Below are 22,983 nucleotides of genomic sequence, written 5' to 3'. Positions count from 1 at the left end.
TTTGTGAGGTTTATTCAAGGCATTTCATTTCAGCCCAAGCTAGAAACTAACTCTTCAAATAAAAGTTCAGAGCACTAATAGTATTGAAGAGCAGTAGGTTCTGAGGAGTACTTGGCATGGTGTTAATCTTTGGCTAGCTCCAGGAGACCATTGTTAAGCATAACATCTTAATACTGCGGTCAGTATTGCATGCCTGTGTGGGTAAAGGGTGCTGGCCAGTGCTGTTTCAAAGCAAAATTTAGCTTTCTGTAGATAAATACTTAAGTGCATAATGCACTTAAAAATAAATTTTAAAACAGCCAACACCCTAAACCAAAAAAACGTTGAAAACATAAAACAAAACCAAAGAAAAACCACAAAAAGTCACTGGGTATTACTGCCTAATTTTATAGCAGTGTTAAATGTTTTGATGCTTTAAAAGCCCTTGTCAGCTTAATTCCAAGTATTCTGGAGTTTATTCTTCCATTCTTACATTTTGATTTGACAGAGCAGTTATGTATTTCTAGCAGAATAGAGGATGCGTTAGGGTTCTATTAAAGCTTGAAATATGAAAGGTAGTTTTTTGTGGCAGAAAGGATTCTGTGAATGTACAGGTCAAAAGTGACCACTAGCCCCTTATTCTTGCTATTTAAGAACTGAATAAAGAAAGCTTTGAAGAAGGGGGATGGGGTGGTGTGTGTGGTGTGTATCTTCTAGGCTATCAAGGCTAGCAAGACCCTGAAGGAGAATATGGGAACGAGCAAAGATGTAAGAATGTTGAATGGAAGGACCTACTACAAAAACCTATTAAGTGTGTTAAATGTTTCTCTCTTAGGATATGCCCAAACCCACTGAAGAGAAGATTAAGTTAATTCTCAGCCAGAGTGCTTGGACTTCTCAATCCAGTTCTTTGCCATCTTGTTTATCTAGACTTTCTGGAAAATCTGAAACTGGGAAGACAGGCCTAATTAATCTAGGAAACACTTGCTACATGAACAGTGTTATTCAGGCACTTTTTATGGCTACGGAGTAAGTCCATTTCAACAGCTCTTTTCATTGCAAATAAACAAATGCAACTATTGTTGCATTCTTGCTTTTCGCAGATTATTGATGTGTCCTGGGGTGTCTCAGTTTACTAGAGCTGGGTGGGTTTCTTTGCACTTGGTTACTGGTTGCTTTGTTGAAAGTCCAGCTCTGTGAAACTGCAATTTTAGTTGTTAAAGATTCTGATCCTTCTGTCTAATCTCAAAAGATAAGTCCCTTTTTCCTCAGTCCTTGATCCCTTTGGTATTGTAAGAGTTTACGGTAGTACTTTTGTTATAATCTGGAAGCTATTAAAATTTTTTTTTACTGTCTCTAGCCCATTCTTAAACATTTAAATGTTTAAACAAATGGGCTTTTTGCAGTGTTCGTTCCTACTGTACAATAATTTGGCATCTCCGCTCGAGCAGAATCCAGGTATTGAAGGGAAGTGTTACATGCTTTGCTTTCTTTCAAATTGAAGAATTTTCTGAGCTGAAATGGTAACTGTATTGTTGTTAGACATCTAGCAAGGAAACTAATGTAATCTATTTTTTTTCAGTTTCAGAAGACATGTTTTGTCTCTGAATCTAAATGGGTGTAATTCACTAATGAGAAAATTACAGCATCTTTTTGCATTTTTGGCCCATACCCAGGTATGTCAGTTCATTTCATCTGTTCTTTTTTTAAGCCTGGATCTATATAACAAAATTTAGGAACAAACATGATGTCATGGGAGTCCTCTTGAGTATATTAAAAATGTAAGTGTGATAGATTTGTAGGGGAATGAGTCTGCCTCCAAATGTTCACATGGTGTGAATGGACTTAAAGAAATGTATATTTCATAAGTGGAACATCTTGGCATTGTGTTGTTTCTATAAATGGATAGTAACATGTTTTCTTTGAGAAGCCAAAATGAAAAAATCTAAGAATTTACTTGTTATACAAGCTGACTTAACATAACTTTCTGTGATAAACTGTGGTTTTCTGCAGTGATTTTTACACTAAATTTTATTGTAAGTCAAATTCTGATCATTATTGTTAACAATATTTTGTTAGTGGTAGAAAGCCATAAGACACTTCTGTTCTCTTTGATAAATAAAAATAAACTTGTGAAGGGGATGAGGCTGAATCACCTTCAACAATAAACTGGTACTTAGGAAATACTGGTGTTTTTCTGAAGAAAGAAAGCTTTTTTTAAGCTTGCCAGCAAGATCAGTAACTGGTATTACACAGCTGGTTGACACTCACTACACTTTTTGTATTTGCTTGCAGGATCTGCTACTTTTATCTTTGTACTAGAGGTGATTACTACAAAATTATTTTTTGTCCTATGATTAATTGTTCTAAAAGTTTGTGCACCATGTGTTTCATAGAGTTCCTCTAGGATAATGTAGTCCAAAGTTCAGTGGTCAATATCACAGTAATATAAAGAGTTTTTTAAGTAATTCTTGTCTGTCCCTCTCCTACACAGAGGGAGGCGTATGCTCCTAGAATTTTCTTTGAGGCTTCCAGACCACCGTGGTTCACTCCTCGATCCCAGCAGGATTGCTCAGAATATCTCAGATTCCTACTAGACAGGTACAGTTATTGTGCCGTTAATGGGAATGAATCTACCCTTATCACAATATTGAACTATTAGGAGTGGCCATCTAACAGTTCCACTGCATGTGTGAGGGCCAGGAATTTTGGGCCTCATTCCTGGCTGTCTCTGGTTTTCTATATCGTCTATGAAACACTCTGCATCATGGATTTAATCTGTGGTAAATCTGGGTACCATCTTGTATGCATGTTATTTAAAGCAGGTTATAGTGATAGTAGTGTTCCATTTTTACAAATCTAAACTTGGGTGTTAGTCGTGGTCCCATTGTAAAATCCACGTGGTTGCTGAAAGCAGTTTAGTCGTGCATCTGGAATTTCATGTTGGTGGAGACAGCTATATTTCATACAGGTCAGAAGTCATGGAGAGGTGTACATGCACTTATAACCAGTTTAATAAACGAGCAAATTAACTGTGGAACAGGATAAAAATACCTAGGTTTATTAGTAGCCCTCTTATTTTGGCTTGATGAGATGTGGCTTAAGCAGTATTGCTTTATGACACATTCATTTCGGGAGAAGATTAGCTCAATAGTGAAGTACTGTTGGGGTTTTTCTGTTGTTGTGGTGTTTTTTACCTCCCCTATCTTGGGTTTCTTTTTTGGTTTGTTTTTTCTTGTAGTTTCTTAACTTTCTTGGCTACAAAATCCTGACCTTTTCTTTGGAAATAGTCTGGCACTAGATAAATAGCTACTTGTTCTCTTAAGAAAGTCTGACATACAGAACCAGTCAACTGGTAAACTGATTTATTAAGATAATGTAATGGTAAATAACAAAAATGTTGTTTGTTTTCTTTAAATACTTTCCAGTTCTCTCAGTATATCCATTGTGTTCTGTTACATATAATGAAACCCACATTAAATGCATTTGTGTTTTTCTCATACTCTGTTTTGGATAGTACTGATCTGTTGGATGGTTCAGCTTGCTTATATAAAAAATAACAAATAGCTTTTTAAATGTAAGACACTTCTAGCCGCTTAACCATATTTTACTATATGTGTACTATATATTAAACATAATATTTAACCGTATTAACTATATTTTTTTGGCATAACTGGAGAAAAAAGTCTGTAATAGTGCAGCGATATTTGGAAAATAGCACAGCTACTTGGATTTATTTTTCTTTGTCTTCAGGCTGCATGAAGAAGAGAGAACCTTGAAAGCATTGTCTTCAGCAAAGACTTCTGAAAGTATAATGAATGAAGAGTCCCAGACACAAGAAGCTGTCCATAAAGCACAGGTATTTGCTGAAGCACTTTGTATGGGAAGTGAGGAAAGAACTCTGATAGAGAAAATGTTTGGAGGAAAATTGAAGACTACTATATGCTGTTTGAACTGCAAAAGTATGTCTCAAAAGGAAGAAGCTTTCACAGATCTCTCTCTGGCTTTCTGTCCTCCAACATCATTGGATAATGTTGGCCCAAAATGTATGGAACATTCTGAAGTGGAAGACGACTATATGGTGCAAACTAATACTTTAGCAACTAGTCCTGCTGGAGAAACACCCCTCAATAATTTGGAAGTAAATGGTGGATGTGACACAATAATAAATGAAGGAACCATGAAAGATTTTTCTACTGAGCCAAACTCTGAGAATACGACAAATTCTGAACTCAACAAAGTTCAAGATAATAGGGATATGTCTCAGACACTAGTAGGTAAAAACACCTTGTCAGTTACAGACTTACTGAATTATTTTCTGGCACCTGAGATCCTCAGTGGAGACAATAAGTATTATTGTGAAAAGTGTGCCTCTCTACAGAATGCTGAGAAAACTATGCAAATCATTGAGGAACCTGAATACCTCATTCTCACTCTTTTGAGATTTTCATATGATCCAAAGTGTCATATAAGGCGCAAAATCTTGGACAATGTGTCTCTGCCACTTGTTTTAGAACTGCCAGTCAAAAGAGCAACATCCGCTTTAGCTGTAGTTTCTGGAGGTTGGTCTGTTGGTGTTGAGATTTCTGATACTGGAGAAAATCTTGCTAAAAAACTGAAGCCCTCAGGTGCTGATGAAGTGACCTGCCCACAACTGGTGCCCTACACGTTAAGCTCTGTGGTGGTGCATTCTGGTGTATCCTCTGAAAGTGGACATTATTACTCATATGCTAGAAATGTTACTGGGTCAGGGCCTTCAGGACTCTGCCACCAGTCTACAGCTCTTTCTTTAGTCTCTCCTCAGGATAAGTTGTTGACAGAGGAGAGTCCTTGTACTGTTGTAGAAAATGAGCTGGATGCTGAGATGCCAAAAGAATGGTTTCTGTTCAATGACAGCAGAGTGACATTTACCTCATTTCAGTCAGTCCAGAAAATTACCAGTAGATTTCCAAAGGACACTGCTTATGTTCTGTTTTACAAAAAACAAAATAGCACCTGTGGCTTCAACACCAATTCAGCAAATGGACTCTGGGTAAATGGAGACCCTCCCCTACAAAAAGACCTCATGGATGCAATTACGAAAGATAACAAACTGTACTTGCAGGTAAGATGGAAATTGTATATGAAGAGTGATCTTCTTAAAACTCACAAGAGGCAGTCTAAAAGAAAGAAAAAGTTAGCTTTTAAATATTCTATTATCCTTATAAATCACCAATCTTGCTTCCGTATTGATACTGCTGGACAGGTTTCATAGTAAAGTTGTCACCATTAGATGGAAAGCATCAAGGAAAATGGCTTAAACTCATTGCAGTTTAATTTTTTTTTAGAAGACATGCTTGCATAAGTTGTTTAACCACTAGTAATTCTTTGCAGGAGAGTCTTTTCAACAGTTGTAATTTTCATTGCCTTTAATAAATCACAAGAGTAGCTAAAGCATACTTAAAAACTTGTTAGCAGTGTTCTTACTAGCACATTTTCATTTGGAGTGCAGTTTTATTTATACAACTGTGCTTACCCAAATGCTAGTACCACTGAAATGGAGACCAGATGTTAGTGACTAGATTCCACTTTCCTTTTCTTGCCTTTTCTGCCACCTTCTGTGGGACCAGCACTGCCAGTTGCACTTTCTCTGTGCTCCAACAACCTCACCTAGCTGTAGTAGCATCTTCAATTGCTGTTACAAAAAAGCCACTGTTCTCCATGTTTCAGTATGTTTAGCTTTGAGCATTGCTGCGATGTTTGAATGGTGTAACAGTAAAACTGTGTTTTACTCTGTGCTCTTTGATGTGTTAAACTGTTCCTGAAAGAGTTCTAGGCAGACTTAAATTAGAAAAACTAGGTAAATTCAGTTAGAAAAGGTCAGCTAAATCTCACTGTGGAAAATCTGTTGTTATAGGTGCAGGTGTTTTACAAACATAAACAAGAGAACTGAGAGTTTAAATTGCAACTCTGCAGCTATTTTCTGACTGTGAGGTTAAAGCATGTGTCCTAACCATCTCTGTTCATACGCCATCTCTCCTCTTGATTTGACAGAGTAGCACAAAACATAGGTTCTTTAGCAACAGTCTCATATGATAGAATCATAATTTGGGTTGGAAGGGATGTGTAAAAGTTATCCAGTCCAAAACCCCTACAGTAAGGAGCGACATCTTCAACTAGATCAGACTGCTCAAAGGCCTGCGCAGCCTGACCTTGAAAATTTCCAGGGATGGAGTATCTACCACCTCTCTGGGCAACCTGTTCTGCTGTTTCTCCACCCTCATTGTAAAAAATTTTTTCCTTACATGTAGTCTAAATCTACTCTCTTTTAGTTTAAAACGGCTACCCCTTGCCCTATCGCAACAGGCGCTGCTAAAAAGTTTGTCCCCATCTTCCTTATAAAAGTACTCTTCAAGTACTAGAAGGCCGCAATGAAGTCTCCCCAGAGCCTTCTCTTCTCCAGGCTGAACAACCCCAACGCTCAGCTTTTCCTTAGAGGAGAGGTTTTCCATTCCTCTGATTATTTTTGTGGCTCTCCTCTGCACCTGCTCTAACAGGTCCTTGTCTTTCCAGAACTGGACACAGGACTCTAGGTGAGGTCTGACCAGAGTGGAGGGCAGAGTCAGGGCCATTGACCTGCTGGCCATGCTTCTTTTGGCGCAGCCCAGGATACGGTTGGCTTTCTGGGCTGTGAGCACACTGCAGGCTCATGTGCAGCTTTTCATCCACCAATACCCTCAAATCCTTTTCTGCAGGGTTGCTCTCCACCTCTTCATCCCCCAGCCTGTATTGATACCTGGGGTTTGCCCTAACCCATGTGTAGGACCTTGCACTTGGCCTTGTTGAACCTCATATGATTCACATGGGCCTACTTCTAGAGCTTAAAAATGGGTACAGTGTTTCCCTTTTTCCAGTCACCATGCACTTCACCTGACTGCTGTGACTTTTCAAATGTCATGGAGAGTGGCTTGGCAAGTACATCAGCCAGTTCCCTCAGAGCAGATCCACCAGCTCTGTTCTGCTCCCTTGTCCCTGAGGGCATTTTCCCTCAAAGTTCTAAAAATAGGGGTCCTATTGATTAACTCCTTGAAGAGCTGGAATTTTGCTTTCATAAATTCAAGGTCCTGACTTCACTGTTTGCCTGACCCATGTCTCTCAGGACTGTGAATTCTTCTACCTGTGCATGATCACGGCAGCCCAGGCTGCCTCCAGTCTTAGTGTCTCAGATTAGGTCACTTGTGTTGGTGAACAACAGGTATCATGTTCCCTCTGGTAGGGTCTCTGTTACCCGGCTTAAGAAGTTATCCTGAGTGCATTCCAGGAGTCTCCTGGATTGCCTACAGCTCGCCATGCCACTTTTCCAGCAGATGTTGGCGTGGTTGAAGTCCCCAGCAGGACGAGCCTGCGAGCGCGATGCCTCCTGTAGCTGGAGTAAGGAGGCTTCATCAATAGGCTCCCCTTGATCGGGCGGCCTGTAATAGACACCAACCACAAAGTTCCCTTCGTTGCCGCTGTCTCTAATTCTTAACCATAGGCTTTCAACCTGCTCGTGGCTGTTCCTCAGACAGCCTTCATTTCTTTACATACCCCTCTGCCCCACCTTCCTCGCCTGTCCCTTCGGAACAGCCTGTAGCCATCAATAGCTGCACTCCAGTCATGGGATTCACCTCACCGAGTTTCTGTAATGGCAGCTGGGTGGTAGCTTTCTAGCAGCACAGTGGCTTCCAGCTCCTCCTGTCTGTTGCCTACACTGTGTGCATTGGTGTAGGGGCACTTCACCTGTGCTGTTGGCCATGTCACCTTCTTAGCTCCTTTGAGGAATTTCATTGGTGTTGCCTCCTTGTCTCCTGTTACCTCAGGACCCCCTGGCTCATCTTGGTAAGACCTGAAGTGTGCTGCAGGGTAGCCAGCATGTCTCACAGAAACGGGCTGAGGGCCCTCACTGGCACCCTGCCCCTCTAACCTTGGTGTCTCATCCCACAGCTTGTCCATGGGTGAGCCTGATATTATCCCCCTCCCCCTTCAGGTCTGGTTTAAAGCTCTGTCAGTGAGCCCTGCTAGCTTGTGAGCAAAGACCCTTTCCCCCTTGGAGAAAGGTGAGGCCCACCTGACACCAGCAGGCCTGGTGCCATGTAGGCCATCCTGTTACTAAAGGATCCAAAAGTGGCAGTGACACGAGCTATGGAGCCATGTATTAGTAGACTGGGTCCATCCGACTCCCAGTGTCACCACCCACAACTGGAAGTAGAGAGGGGAAAATAATCTGTGCTCCAGATTCCTTTACCAACCGTCCCAGGGCCCTGAAGTCTCTTCTGATTGCCCTTGGACTATGCGCTGCAGCTTCATGGCCACCCACGTGGAAGAGCAGCAATGGGTAAATAGTCTGAGGACTGTTCCAGGCTGGAAGCTTCCTGGTGGTCCTTAACCCAGGCCCCCGGGAGGCAGCAGGCTTCTCTGAGGGGAGGGTCTGTCCAGCATACGGGACCCTCTTCCCTCAGAAAGGAGTCACCTACAGCTATAGCCTCTCTTTTCTTCCATGTGGAGTTGGTCACGACATGACAAGGCCTTCCTGACCTTGACAGCACCTCTGGTGTAGACAGATGGTCATGTACGTCATCCAGTGACTGAAATCCCACATCCAGAACCCAGTGCTGGCCATACACAAGCAACTGGGAAGGTGTGGTGGGCAAGGAGGGTGTTTTCTGCCACCCTGAGTATAGACTTGCCTCTAAGATAATGTCACGTTTTCAGTCAGAATTGCTGTGACTTCCGTTGATATGTGGATCTTTTAGTTGTGAAATTTCAAACTCTAAGACAGATTATTTTTTATTTTAGGATTATAATTATAGCAGCATCTAGGTGACAGAGTAAGGGGGATCGGGGTAGGGAGAATCCATTTTAAGAACACAGCCTGAAGAAAAGTACTATTTCTACTACGGTGGTAATGTAACCTTTTTTTATAGAGTCCAACATTTAGAGGAGGAACAGTGTCATCCACATAGAATATAAACCCTAGTAGTTATTATTTGCATATTTTCCTGTTGAATCCAATGCTTGCAGTCGCGTTTCATGTGGATACGTGATTACCTGAGTATGTATAACAGAGGCTTTTTTCAGATTTGAAGAGATGCTTTAGCCATATGGAACAAGCAACAGTATTAGGATATTGGGGGAAAAAAAAGTTAAATAATGAAGTTATTCTTAAATATGTTTCTGTGAATTAACATTTTCAAGATCATTTTGATGCAATTTCAGGAGTATGCAGAGAAGTTAATTACTTTAAGCTTTTTGAATACTTCTGTATGTCTAGAACAAGTGAAAAGTCAATGTGATTTTATAAAAGTTAGTCATTTAGTGCATATATGCAAAAATTGCTTTTTGGTAATCTTCCATACTAAAGCTTTCTCTATAAAACCTGTACCTGAAGTTACATAAAGTAATCCTTTTCTTTTCTAGCTTTACAAGTGAAAGCAAAGTTAGTAGTTCCTTGAAAACTTTTTCCTTTATAATTAAATAAAAATGGTCTTCTCAAAATTGAGAAGATTTTTCCAGGTATATGGGTTTTGTTTGGGATTTAGTTGTTTGGGTTTTTTTAAAATACAGGATCTTTTACCCACCTTTCAGTTTTGGATTCTTCAGTATTGGCTTTCTTTGTAGTGCTCAGCTAATCTGAGAGTTGTTGAGATCATGTCCTTTTCTCAGTTTAAATGTAGAAATACTCAGTTACTGTTTTTCTCAAATTAACACTAATATTGCAATTCACTGAATTAAGTCATATTTTTGAGAAGTCTCATTTCATTATTGTTCAGAGTTCTAAAGTAGTTATTTTTCTGCTAAATTAAGGATATACTTTTCTGTCTTGAGAAAGCCTTTACTTTTTAGAAGAAACACTCTTATTGCTTATTGCTTTTGTTTTACTATTGCATACCGGTTTACCACATGGTCAACTAAAATATTTTTGCTTTAAATAACAAAAGCAATGTGGGTAGTTTCCACTCCAGTTAAAACAAATTAAAAATCCTGTTTTGGGAACGTGGAAAGCAGAGGGGGTAGCTCTGCATAATTCTTAGTTCAGAGAACTGTATTGACTATCAAGTTTTACTTACCTGATTTAGTATTTGTTGGGGTAAACATAATCAGCCTGAAACCATTGAACATCTTTTTAGAAACAGGAGTACTTATTTCAAAAATGCCAGCTCTGTATGCTATACTAGAACAACTTAATGTAAGTTCATATTAATCAAGTCAATATATGCCTTGAGAGAAGCAAGAAATGTGCTTAGTTAGCACAAACTACTGAAACTACTCAACAGGCATAAAGCATGAATGATGTTAAAGTGCTACATAATTTCACTTTTAGCATTGAAGACAATGTGTGTTTTCAATACTTGTGCTCTGTCAAGAAACATTAAGAACTGATAATTTGATCACTGCTTCATATCTCTCATGCATGTGTATGTATAGATACCTTCCATTCACTATAGACAAGTACATAATAGCAGTGAAGCTAAGATCATAGCTGAGGTTTATCCTGTTCTCACTGCGCTGTGGCTGCTTGTGAACAGTATTTCCAAGTGGTTGACAAAAGCTGTGCTTGCAGTTCATTTACACTCTGTACTGAATGTGGTGCATTGCTCCAGACCTGGGAGTCATCCCTTGCACACAAGTCATGTGCAAGATACTATGTTGTTGCTGTTCATAGTAGTGCTTCTCTTTGTCCCCTCCCTGCAAGGAAGCCTAGTGACAGCAGAACAATTGCCCAGTTGCTAATGGTGTTGTGAAAGGTACCTAATAGAAGACACTTAATTTAGCTGCAGAGCTATGCCGAGGCCCCATACTATCCAGTAACTTAGTAAGGGAAATTGAAATAAATCATGTTTCTAGCTAAATCTGACAAAATTCTTAGCTGCAAGACTCTAGTGTACTTTTTGTCTACAACTTCCATATTTTCATTTAGTGCAATTTAAAAAAACCCAACCAAACAAAAAAAACCAGCCGAGGTACAGTTTAGTTTTGAGAATAAATTCTGTTCTAAGCTAAACAGTTCTGCAGTGTAGTTTTTCAACTAAACAGACTATTTATACGAGGCCTGCTATTTTAATCAAACTTCCATGTTGATTTCTGGTACTAGAAGTGAGTTCTTCATATTCCCCTGTTGTTCTTAGTAAATTTACTTAGTTTTATGTGTCTTATAGTTAGCAGATACAGAAGAGACCACATACTGCTGGAGATAACACTGTCTTTCAGGAATATGGGCAGCATATCTGTGTAGACAGTGTTCTTCAAATATCTTTGATATCATTTTGAAAACAAGTATGCATTTCAGTCCTTAGTACTATAAAATAGTTTTAAACTTAGGCTCTGTTTTTCTAAGAGGGCAGAGTAATTTAAACCCACAAGTACTATTATTAGCACCTGTGAAAGTACATGGACAAGACCAAGTTGAGTGCTTTCATGGTAGTATAATACGAACAGTCTTCCAGGTTCTCGGCTCTGTTCCTTGCTTTCACCAGGAGACAGAAAAAAAGGAACAATTCAAGGTGAACCATGTAATTGCTAAAACCCTGGTAAAATTTCCTCCCGTTGCCTTTAGGGAGGTATGTAGTGATGAAGTGTCATGTGAAGGAGGCTATCAGTATGAGCCTTAACACCTGAATACTTTCATTTTGTTTCCTAGAGAAATAAAGCTTGTGCAGTTCTGTTGTCTTTTTTTCTTGCTGCTCTTCCAGAGCCCAACACCTGTTCTTCCCACCCTCAATTTCTGAAGCTCTTGACAGATGTGAAGGAAGGGATACTAAAGACAAGAAATCGCTGCGAGGTTTATGAAACTAGTTGGCCAGAGACAAAATAGCATATGATATCTCTAATGAGGGGGAAAAGCCAGTGCTCTTCCTGTTAGATGTCTGAAGCCACAGGGGCATTCAGTTGAAAAAGCAGCTGGCAGGAGGCTATGCTTTCTTGTTCCTGCTACTTGTGCAGGTACTTTTTCCAGCAGCTGACTCTGATTTTTATGGAGTGCTTGAGAGTTCATGGGACTTAACTGATGTTAAAACAGTTAGCATAGCAATAACACTTGGAAGTTAAAAAGCTGTGCTAAATGGAAACTAAATAGGTTGTCCTTTTTTTTTTTGCCTTTTATCTGAATACGTTGTGACTCTATGCAGTTGACTGAGTGGAATAAAAGTGTCTTTTAAATAATTAACATTGATTTAATGGTCTTTCTATTTGGCAACCAAAACAAAGGGCATATTAAAATTACTAGCATGAAAAGTCTTGTGAAACATCTATCGAAACCTAATGTTTTGATAGCTTTTGGTCAGCAGCCTAATTCTTTAGTAACATCCCATGTTGCCAAAAAATAAGACTTTAGCATAAACTTAAATGGTTTTAATTATGATTCACATATACTTGCTGACATACAGTGAAATTGTACATCTCGGATTGGCTGTGGATGTTCATTTTGAAGTTCAGCAGAGCCATTCAGACTTACGAGCCCAGAAGTTAGTGATGTTGCTTTAAAAGATGTTTCAAAATTTACTAGAAATAAGCTGCTTCAAGGACTTTAGGTTAGTTTTAGTTTTTCATTGGGTTTTCTAATAGTCTTTATTCTTCCATTTCAGGAGCAAGAGCTTAGTGCTCGAACACAAGCACTTCAAGCCGCCTCAGCCTCCTGCTCTTTCCGACCCAATGGATTTGATGACAACGACCCCCCGGGAAGTTGTGGACCGACAGGTGGAGGAGGAGGGGGTGGGTTCAGTACTGTTGGTAGATTAGTCTTTTGACTATGAAGACAACCTGGAATACACTGGTTCCAAAGCAGCCCAGTACTGCTGAGGACAACTAAATATTGAACTTTGTCAGATATTGTACCAAGTTTTGAGACTTGATCCTTGTTCAAAAGCAAATGTTGGGGGTTTTTTGGTTATGTTTTATTTGAAATAAATAAGCGCATAATGGAAAAAAAACTACCTCTTAAAAATTCAGTTGCTTTTATAGTAAGATGTGCTTGCCCAAAAGACAGAAAATGAAGTAGTTTTTTAAGTAGATGCAAATGACACTGCATTCAACTGAACAAATGCACTTACATCAGTTTCTATTGTCCTCATCCACTGAACGAAGAAAGTTCTTTTTTTACTCTGGCAGTATTCCTTTATGTGGAAATCCTTTCAGATGGGCTAAACTGCATACATAGTCTCTCACTCACCTTATTTTCAAATCCAGTACCTTTATGTATTTCCGGAGATGATGCAATTTATAATGAAGGCAATAACTTAAATGTGACATGATACAGTACTTTCCAGGTTAAATATTCAATATGTTTCCAGTCTAAATGTAAAGAAGAAAAAATAATTTATAAATATTTGCTAAGTTGTTTTCCAAAAAAGTGCATGTTCTGTAGGAACAATGTTTTTAAATAGGAATTGTTAACTTTGTAGCATTTCTAATTGTTTTGAGGATTTTAAAATTATTTCAGGGAATATATCTGCTGTGTATGGGAAAGGAAGAGATTCTGTATGTGCCTTGCAGTACTGTAACCTAAAACAAAATTTCCGAGGCTGCAGAAAAGGAGAAAAATGTGTCAGTCAATTATTTTTTTTGGTGAGTATTAGAAATCAGTACACTTATAGACAGCTATTAGATTTCCAGAAGTAAAAATCTGGTGGTTTGAAACGCAGTAAGTGCGTTGCCCGTTATTTTTTGATTAAAAAAAAAAAAATTCTATGCCTAGTCCTCTGACTTTTGTGGCCTGCATTGCTAAGAAGATCTGGTCATAAATACTGAGCTATGTGTGTGAAATCACAGAGAGGTTACTTGTGTTGATTCTTGCTGAGGTTCTATGCTTCTAAGAGTCCCTTGAAATTTTGCCTTCTGATTTTATTTGTACAGAGAAATTTCTGGTGAGTTCAGGTTTTAACTGTCTGCAGAAGACCAAAATGATCCTGTCTATGGAGTGGTGTTTTCTTGCTTGTTAGGCCAGCAGAGGTTGGGGATCCACTCTTTAAGTCTTGGCAGAAAGAGCAACTTTTTTTTGATGTGCAATGAGGATAACAGAAGTAAAGGAGCTACACTGTTGAATCTGATGATTGATTTTTAACTTGAATAATCTTATAGTGAAGTGTAAGTCTATTTAAAGTATTTTTACAAAATTCTGCACTCTTTTAGTGTGTTTTTATATTCTACTAGGTGACAAAGTGCATCTTTAAAAAGCATGCAGACCTGGCAGGTGTTAGCTTAACTGTACAAAATAAACAAATTTCGTTAAAAATGCCTTTACAAAACTTTTAAGTAAGTTGAGAAAATTAAACCTTGTTCATATGATATCATATATATGGAGTTTAGTCTGAAAGGTAACTTAGCTTGCAAGCTATTTTTATATTATCACTAAAACTGTGCTATTTGCTCTGCTATAGGTTAGTACGCTACTGCTCCAGAAAGCTAGACTTTCATTTTCCAGTAGTTTCCAAGCTTTGTTTTGACTGTAGTACCTTGGCTTTGACCTACGCTTTTCGTTGCGATCTCAGTTGTAGGTCTCTGAACCAGGAGTTCAGCTGTGGAAATATGGAATGTTATGAGACTAGTGTGAGGAAAGTTCTCATTTCGTTGTGCTTGGACAAGGCTTTCCTGGAAGCTCGCTTCATCTTGAAATGCTGTAACTTTCAGTCTAATGGGGTTTTTATTTCCTTTCAGGCTTCTCTGCCAGTTAGCTCTGGTTTTAAAATGGTTTGTATGACAGGTAAATTTGGCTTTTGTCTCCCAAATCATGAGGACACACTAAAAAGCTGTCTGCTGTTTCCATTACAATGGGAGTATTTTGTCTTTCTATCAATCTGTTGTTCATTTTAAAACACTAGTAAGTAGAAGCAGGGGCAAGTGTTTTTACTCTATTAAATAATAATTTTGTAAAGATCAGTTTTGGTTTTACATTCTCACAGTAAAAAACCAAATCATGTAGCCTACCTAAAAATAATGTGCAGTATGAGTTTTGTATACCTATTGTACTTTATTTCATGAGCTCTTAGATGGCTTTCTGCTTTTTGCCTGTGCTAAATATGGAAGTTTTGTATGAGAGTAATGCCAGTAGGATTGGATCTCCTTAAGTATAAAATGATGGTACGCCTCAAACTGAAAATAACCTTCTTTCTTTCCCCTTGTTGACTTCTATTGATGCGGTTATTTTGGGTTTTACAAATAGACTTTAACATTCAGAATACCTATTTGCAAGTCTGCTGACCCGACAACCATCGTAGGCCTATTGATACCTAACTTGGAAGGTTTCAATAGAACTAGTGAAAGTGGAGAAGTAGTTCATACCCTAAATGGTATACATTTTATCATTGTTTACACTAATGGTGTTGCATGCTTCTATCTTCTGGACATAATATGAGCGAATAATGTACATAGGGTACTTCAATTTCTGTAGCCTGTGAATGAATGTTGGATGGTTTGTTTATTGACCTTTTTGGCTCCATTCTTGATTTTTTAACTTGGATCAGTGGAAAGATACAAAATATGTTAATACTGTTTCTGAAGCTTAGGGGTTTTGTTGTTTCTTTTCATGGAGGATACACTATTGTACCAAACTCAAGGATGATATATCTTCTACAATTGTATTTCTTTTTATCATGACAGATTGTGTTTTGGTCTTTGTTTTAATAGTTAGTGGAGGTCTATTAACTTTCTTCCATACAGCTTATTTTGTACGTTTTTCTCATGTGGAGCATGACCGTGGCTTGCTGTGAATGTCACCCCTGTAACAAGTGATTCCAATGTCTACAAGCCCATTTATCTAGGACAAGGAGAGAAAAGGCTTCTTTGGATAACTAAACCCATCACACCTTCTGGCTAGGGTCTTTTTCCTTCCTTCCCCACCCTCGCCGCTTGTCCCGTACTCTGGAAAGTTAAATGTTTTATCTTCTGCATGCTCTGGAAGTTTAATTTCCTGGGTAAGCTTTTTTTTTTAAAAAAAAAATATCTGTAGCAGTAAGGTTGTTTATGGAATCAGAATACTACTATTTTTTTGTGTAAATGACAGGCAAAGGGCAGAAGCTCTGTGAGCTAGAGGAATGTTAGAACAAAAGCAACTGGGCATAAACTTTCCGTAAATAAGATTTAGATTACAAACAAGGTTCCCAATTAACTAGAACTAATTCTAGAATAGCCTCCCAGGCAGAGACCAGCTTTGAAGGAAGAGCCAAGTATATCTATGAAAGAAATGAAATGCAAAGTGATGTCTGAATAGTAGGCAACTAGACTTGATAAACCAGAGGTCCTTTCCAGTCCCTCCCTAGAGTTTTGCTGTTCTGTTGGGCTTCCCATCTTGGTGCATTGCCAGTTTTGTTTTTAAGCCTCAAAGATTGAAGTGTAAATGAAGGGAATACTAAACTATGACATAACAACAAAGGTTGACTGCTCAGTTTTGGGTGGTGTTGGTTTCTGATTTAGGAGGGTAAGGCATAAAAATTACGAAGTGACGTGAAGTGGAAGCTAGGAAGACTTGTGATCCAAAGAAATGTGCTTGTTTTCTGTCGGAAGGGCGATTCCCTTGTCACCCCATACACCTATGGGGTGTAATGGGTTGTAGCACCTGATATCCTCAGTAGGCTGTAATCAAATGTAAATTATTGGACTTCTTCAATGGGTGAGCAAATGATCTATAGTCTAAATGAGATAGAGCAGACTATCTTAAAAACTTCCATATTCCCTACAGCCACTCATCATAGATCTACCTTAATCGGAATTCATCGCTATGAATAATAAGCTCTTAAATCACCCAAGTGTTGCGTCCAGTACAACAGTTGAGAACTGAAAGTTGCGTGACACTGGCTTGTGTACAGCACTATGTTCTGCATGGACTTAAGAACTAGTGAGTATCTCTGTTTCAGCAAGTCGGTTAAAGAGACTAGGCCTGTGAGTTGAGCTCTGGCTGTGATCAGCATGCTAGCTGTGATGTGTAGTGCAGCACTGGCTTACCACATATGCTTTCTGGTTCTTTTAAATGCACATGCATCCCCTCATTCAGTGTGAGTCTTGCTTTTGCTTGAATGAAAGCATCCAGATCAAAGGGAAAACATACAAACTAACCAGTGAAGCAGAGATGAATGTTTTTAAATAATATGCTGCTTTCTTATTTAAAACAGAAGGATTTTTTTTTTTTTAAGTCTGCTGGATTCCAGGCAGGTACGTGGATTCAGGATACAAGTCGTCTTCCTTTTACAACTGATTCCTAAAAATATTACCCATTCTGGAAGAAAAAGTGCTGGAATAGGCATGTCAAAATGCACAACCTGCCACTGCTGCCTTGGTAAACAGCATGGTACCACATGCACTGAAATGCTGGGACACTTGCTGGCTGGCTTCCCCAGACACTAACTGGGAACAACAGCTGCCACCTGTGAACTGTGCCTTGCCTGGGTGGCCATTTGGGACCTTGACTGTCTTCTGCATCTGTGGGTGGCCAGAGGCAACCAGCCTGGGGTGCTGCCTCAGTGTGTGTCTCTGCAGTGGGGGCCGCAAGAGGAGTCTGAGGTGTAGCAGCCAGCCCCACTGGGCAGGTGCTAGCTCAAGTGCGGCACAGTCCTTAACTCAGCCACATCTCCAAGCCCAGTGGGTAACTCGGGGACCCCTGGCAGCACTGATAGACTGGCCCCTGTGGCAAGCAGCACAAAGAGGTCAGGTGGTTGCACTTGGAGTTAGTGCGTGGGAAGGAGGGGCAGGGGGGAGGTGAAGAAGTGCTGGCGCAGGACTAAAATGAGACTACCAGACTGCAAAAAAGAAAGGATGGCGCTGATCTGATTTAGAAGTTGCGTGTGTTTCAATAATTTCACCTGTTATCTGCTGTATTCCTTCAGAGGGTACTGTCAACAATGCCCTGTTATCCAAGCCTAATGCTTCTAAAATTTCCATTATATTAGTGTGGGAAATTTGAGGGGGGGACACGGGGACCTCAGTAGGTATATTGAAAATATGCTGCTGAGGAGAGTATTTCAGATTGACATTAAAAAATCAATTCAGCAACAGGATGTGTGACTGGGCTAGCAGCTGTAGTATCATACAGCATCCTCTAGGCCAGTGGTCTCCAAACTTTGTTGATTGCACACCCCCTATCAGTAAAAACTGTGTGCATCCAATCTATATATATTTATTCACTTAAATTATATATGCACTACTGTCCTAATATATTATGTACATATGCAAGTGTAGATATTGAAAACGTATGAAAGAAACATGATATAAACAGTATTTTAAAATTATTTGAAACTTTGATTATTAATGGTATGAAAAATACTTTCTTCTTGCACCCAAATGGATTGTTTTACACACCCCTTGGGGTGCATGTGTCTCACTTCGGAGACTACTTCTCTGGGCTGTAGTCTTGAAAAGAGTTTTAACTTGATGGGAACAGGTATCAGAACTGACATGTTCATAATAATTATTTTACTCAGTGAATAGACTGTCATTACTTCATCCTGCATGACCATGTTTTGGATCTGTGTTTATTCTGACATCTTACAAAATGTGATGCAAGGGCTGGGAACTGTTTCACCATTTGTTTTCCTACAGAATTCATTAAATGACAACAAAAAAAAAAAAGTCAGCCTTAAGTGGTTTGCAGAGATGCAAAGCCATTCTAGTTCTGAGGGGAGGGCATATCCCTTGCCAAACACAGGAATGTGTTAGTACTTGGCTTTAAAGGTTAGTACCGTTTTTCAGCTGACTCGCCCTTTCTCAAGTTTTCTCTAAAAAATTACAGTATTTAGTGCTCAGTTCCTGAAAAGAAACTTACTTCATTTTCTTGCTGTACTTTCAGGGTGTTTGTTCTACTGAAATACAGATGAAATATTTTTGACAGTATGCCTGTTCTTCAAATCTTGTAAACTGGCATAAGTATTTAATATTATTTCATATCTGTTTTTAAAAATGGATGGGTCAAATGCATGTTTTACTGTACATGTGTTGGGCTGCATAAAGTCAAAATTTTATTTTTAAATGCCTCACAATGTGTTTGAAAGTACTGAAGCTTTTGTGTGTTTGACTTAAGTTGAAAGACAGATGTTCTAGTAAAATATAACAGTGGTGGAGGTTTGTTTCTTGTTTTGGTTTTTTGGGTTTGGGTTTTTTTTTTTGAGTTGTAGAAGTGAGCTTGAAAAAGGATCTCACACAAAACCATGGAAAATAGGACTTCTCTGCTCTGACTTAATGGGCCAACTAGATCTGGAGAATCAAGTATAGGCAGTAGCTGGATTTCTTGTGTTATTTCAGTTGCAGTGGTGTTTCATTTGAGTTGTCTTCTCAACTGGTGCTACTTAAATCTTCAAAGAAGATGAAATGACCTTGCACTTGTTGAATTAATAAAGAACATCATCTTTGGTTAAAATGCAGCAGTTCTCAATGAACCTGGAAGCTATGGCACACACACATTCAGGCCTCCTGTAAATAAAGACAAGGTTCTTGAAGGTTGTTTTCAACTTCTGTGTATTTCTCCTTAAGTTTCCCCAAACTACAAGTTGAAAGGAGGGAGGTTTTTAGGTTTGGTTGTTTTCTGGACTACAAGCATACCTAGGAAACTCAAACAATTAACAGCCCAGTTAATAATCTGTAAATTATTCCTGGATGGTGAATTTTGTGAGAGGGAAGGGAAAGGTTTAGGTTGCCCTTAGAATGTGTAGTTTGAAGTTGAGTCTCCTCTAGCTGGCTGCCCACACCTCCCTCTGGCATTAGAAACAGCTGCCTTTATGTGGTGTCAGGATTAAGCTGGGCACTGCCTGTGAGGATAAAATCGTGGGTATCTCCCCTTCATCCAAGACTTATTCAGGCTAATTGAAGAATTATTCTTGACCTGAGCTGTTTGAATTTTGCTTTCTTGACCTGTGCTGTTTGAATTTTGCTTTCAGTAACTTGAACTTGCTAACTGCCAACATACAGGACAGATCAAGCTTTAACATAATAAAGGACCTAATAATAATTTAAAAAAAAAAAAAAAAAAGCTTTGGTTCCAGTAGGAGCTGCTAGTTCTCTGCTGTGCTTTAAAATCCCAGGACTGCAAGGGGTGTTTCCTACTGATGAGGCCATGAAAACAGCAGCTACGCAGAATTCATTGGGGAACAGAATTGGCTGCAGTATAAACAAGCATCTAGGTGAATGACTTCATTTGGATTTGTCTGCTGTATTTTGCATTTGGGGATTGATGTGAATGAAGGCATGTGTGAGGATAATGCACAGTATGAATCTGGAATAGAAAGCAAACAGGCCTCAAGTAGCTGATATCTTAAAAGCTGTTACTAACCATTCTGCAGAAGAAGGATCAGTGCCTGGAATGGGATTCTAGGTAGTGTCAGTGTGATCTTGCATGGTAGCCTACAAGAGTACCTCTGCGGCAATGCTTTCACGGGGTGTGTTAAGATAGGAAGGCACGTATGGAAAGACTGCCATGTTAATACACTAGGCCTGAAATGCACCCTCTGTTCATAGACCACAGACTTCAGTGGAGTCATAGATGAAGAACATTTCTTTTCGTCGCAGGTGTGGAGGAGCAGAGTTTCTTTCTGAAACTTCCCATTTTCCAGGAGCAAATCTAATACGGAGTTTGTACGTTGTGGTCAGTATTTCTTCTCCAATTGTGAATGCGTAGTGTGTGCCACAAGTTGGGAGAAACTTCAAGTGATGAGTAAGTTTTCAACTGCTTATTTGACAAGGCTGCTTTTAAACTCAAAGCATCTCCATCTTACTTGGTCCCCTTTTGTGCTAAGGGTGTGATGAGTGCGAGAAAACAGGATGAACTATAGAGCAGCAACTCTTTGACATTCCCTAGCTCATTTTTTGGGAACAGGTGCGAATGCTCAGCTTTGAAGAGGATTTGATAAAAGGAAAACAATCAGAGGGTTTTAAAAAAGGGGAGGGAGAAGCTGGAAAGAAACTTGCGCAAGAGCTTCAGAGTGTGGGTATGCAAAGCTGTGGATTTCCTACACTTTTGAGACCAAAGAGAAGATGTTTAAGCAAAACCTTACTAACTTCACATGTTATATATACATTAAAAAAAAAAGGGAAAAAGTATAGCAATCATTAGGTCAAGGTATTGTGACCTATTTGTGTTTTCATTATTTGAACTAAACTAATGTCCAGCCTCCTATCTGTCTGCATTGTATTCAAGCAAAATTTTTTTGGACAAAAGTAAATATTTTCGTTTTTGTCTTTTTAACTTAATCTCCTGTGGAAATAGTTATTTTTTCCAAGTAAGTCTTATACTTGAATACTCTCCCCACTTCTTTAAAGGATATATAACAATTATATGAAAAGGGTTGGGTGGGTGCGTATGATAAAAATTAGTCCAATCTGATGTGATAGGTATCTTATTTTAGGTTATAGATGGCCTCATCCCTAAGACTTCCTCAACCCAGGATTTTTTAGGATAGATGTTCTTCAGTTCACTGGGACCCAGCAAGATTATTCACTTTACTCCCCACCTACTTTAAGTGCCTTCTTGAAGAACTGAGGGGGACACAGCCAGAGACTCCCTGGGTAAGAGAAACCACGGTATTGCTGAGCAGGGGAAATTGTCATTTGGACAGCTTTTCCAACAGCTCTGTGTTTAGTTGTGGGGTTTACCAGTTCTGCCTTGTCCATCCGGCAACTCTTTCTTTTATCTTATTCTCCCCTAAACAACGTCGGTGGAATAAATTACCATGATACTTAAGAAAAGTTTCCTGCTGTGGCTTCATCAGTGTTGTGGTGTTTTCCCTCCTCATGTCCCTTGCAAGCTGCCTTGTGGACCCTGCTTGCTTCTCCAGGTCACAGACTGTGTCTTCTACACTGCATGCATGTTGGTACAGGGCTGTGCATCATAGCGTTTCTTTCTTGGTTAGCTTTTAAATGCTACTGTGATAAACTTAATTCCTAAATGTATCAAACATGGGATAAAAAATTTAAGTGAACTGTTGTATCTACATAACCTAACGTGACTTTATGTAAAGCCTCTGTTTTGCATGTAAAAATTTAGGCAAGTTGCGGTTACAGTTCTGTGTTTCTTCAACACTTTAAGAACTGGCAGAAGGAAGTAGTGTGGTGGTAGGTGTGCTTCAGGTATTTGTAGGGAATTGCGTTATTAAGAGGTTCTCACAAAGGCCAATCACTACACATTTTTGTGCAAGGATTGTGGCTGCAGGTGCTTGAACCATCAACACTTCAATGCCAAATCATTTTTTCTGTTCGGCTTTGAATACTCATAGAATCATGTAGGTTGGAAAAGACCTTTAAGATAATGCTCAACTACAGGGCAGTACAACCATTCTGCTGGTGGTAGGGCTTGGTGATTCAGTGTTGGCTGGAGGAAATGGTAAATTACAGCTCTTCCCATTCAGGTGGAGCTATAGGCATTGGTGGTGATGGCAGGGGGAGGGTGTTAGGGAAATGTTATTTCCGTTTTCTTCACCTAGAAATCACAGTGAACTAAGTGACACCATTTAAGTCTGACCGCTGAGTAGAAGCTTGCCCTGTACTTGCAAGGTATGAAGAACGGTGAAGAAAATTGTGTGACTTGCAAATGCATTATTACTTTTGAGGGCAGAGGAATTTCTGAAATTGAATTTCGCGGTTGTTAGCTATAAGTTAATCTGTGCATGTAAGATATAGTGTGTGAAGAATGTGGAGGCATATTTCTGATTAAAATGACCCTGACTCAAGTATTCTTGTACAGTCTTGCCTGTTTTTTTAAATGAGCTTCACATATCATGATGAGTTGCAACTTCAGCTGTGTTTTGTTCTCAAGGACTTCTAATACATCCTTGTTGCATCTTGATGTAAAGTTTTAACTTGCTTTGAGTAGCATAAGTTTTTGTAAATATAGTCCAAGTACTATAAATTAAATACAGGTGGGTTTACACCACTTTGTTACTGAGGTCCCTATATTAATTTGGGAGTAATTATGTGTTTATCCAGTAGAGAGCACTAATGACACTGCTATCTTAAAATTGATATTCCTATTAGTTTAAGTGTTGCTTTATAATTTTGTGCTATGGAGCACTGGGCTGG

General features: G+C 39.2%; 1 protein-coding gene across 1 annotated transcript in view; it reads left to right on the top strand.

The window, feature by feature from the left end:
* LOC119152153 (ubiquitin carboxyl-terminal hydrolase 38-like) overlaps positions 1–22,634 on the top strand; it is a 33,975-nt gene extending 11,341 nt beyond the window's left edge. The window contains exons 6-10 of the mRNA XM_037396990.1: positions 815–1,008; positions 1,562–1,655; positions 2,474–2,580; positions 3,733–5,083; positions 12,579–22,634. Coding sequence (XP_037252887.1) covers positions 815–1,008; positions 1,562–1,655; positions 2,474–2,580; positions 3,733–5,083; positions 12,579–12,740 — 1,908 coding nt within the window. The 3' untranslated portion in view covers positions 12,741–22,634. The remainder of the gene's footprint in view (positions 1–814; positions 1,009–1,561; positions 1,656–2,473; positions 2,581–3,732; positions 5,084–12,578) is intronic.
* Positions 22,635–22,983: the final 349 nt, after the last annotated feature.

This window comes from Falco rusticolus, chromosome 1, assembly GCF_015220075.1.
Source record: "Falco rusticolus isolate bFalRus1 chromosome 1, bFalRus1.pri, whole genome shotgun sequence".
NCBI lineage: Eukaryota > Metazoa > Chordata > Aves > Falconiformes > Falconidae > Falco > Falco rusticolus.
This window is presented reverse-complemented; position numbering and strand designations above follow the sequence as displayed.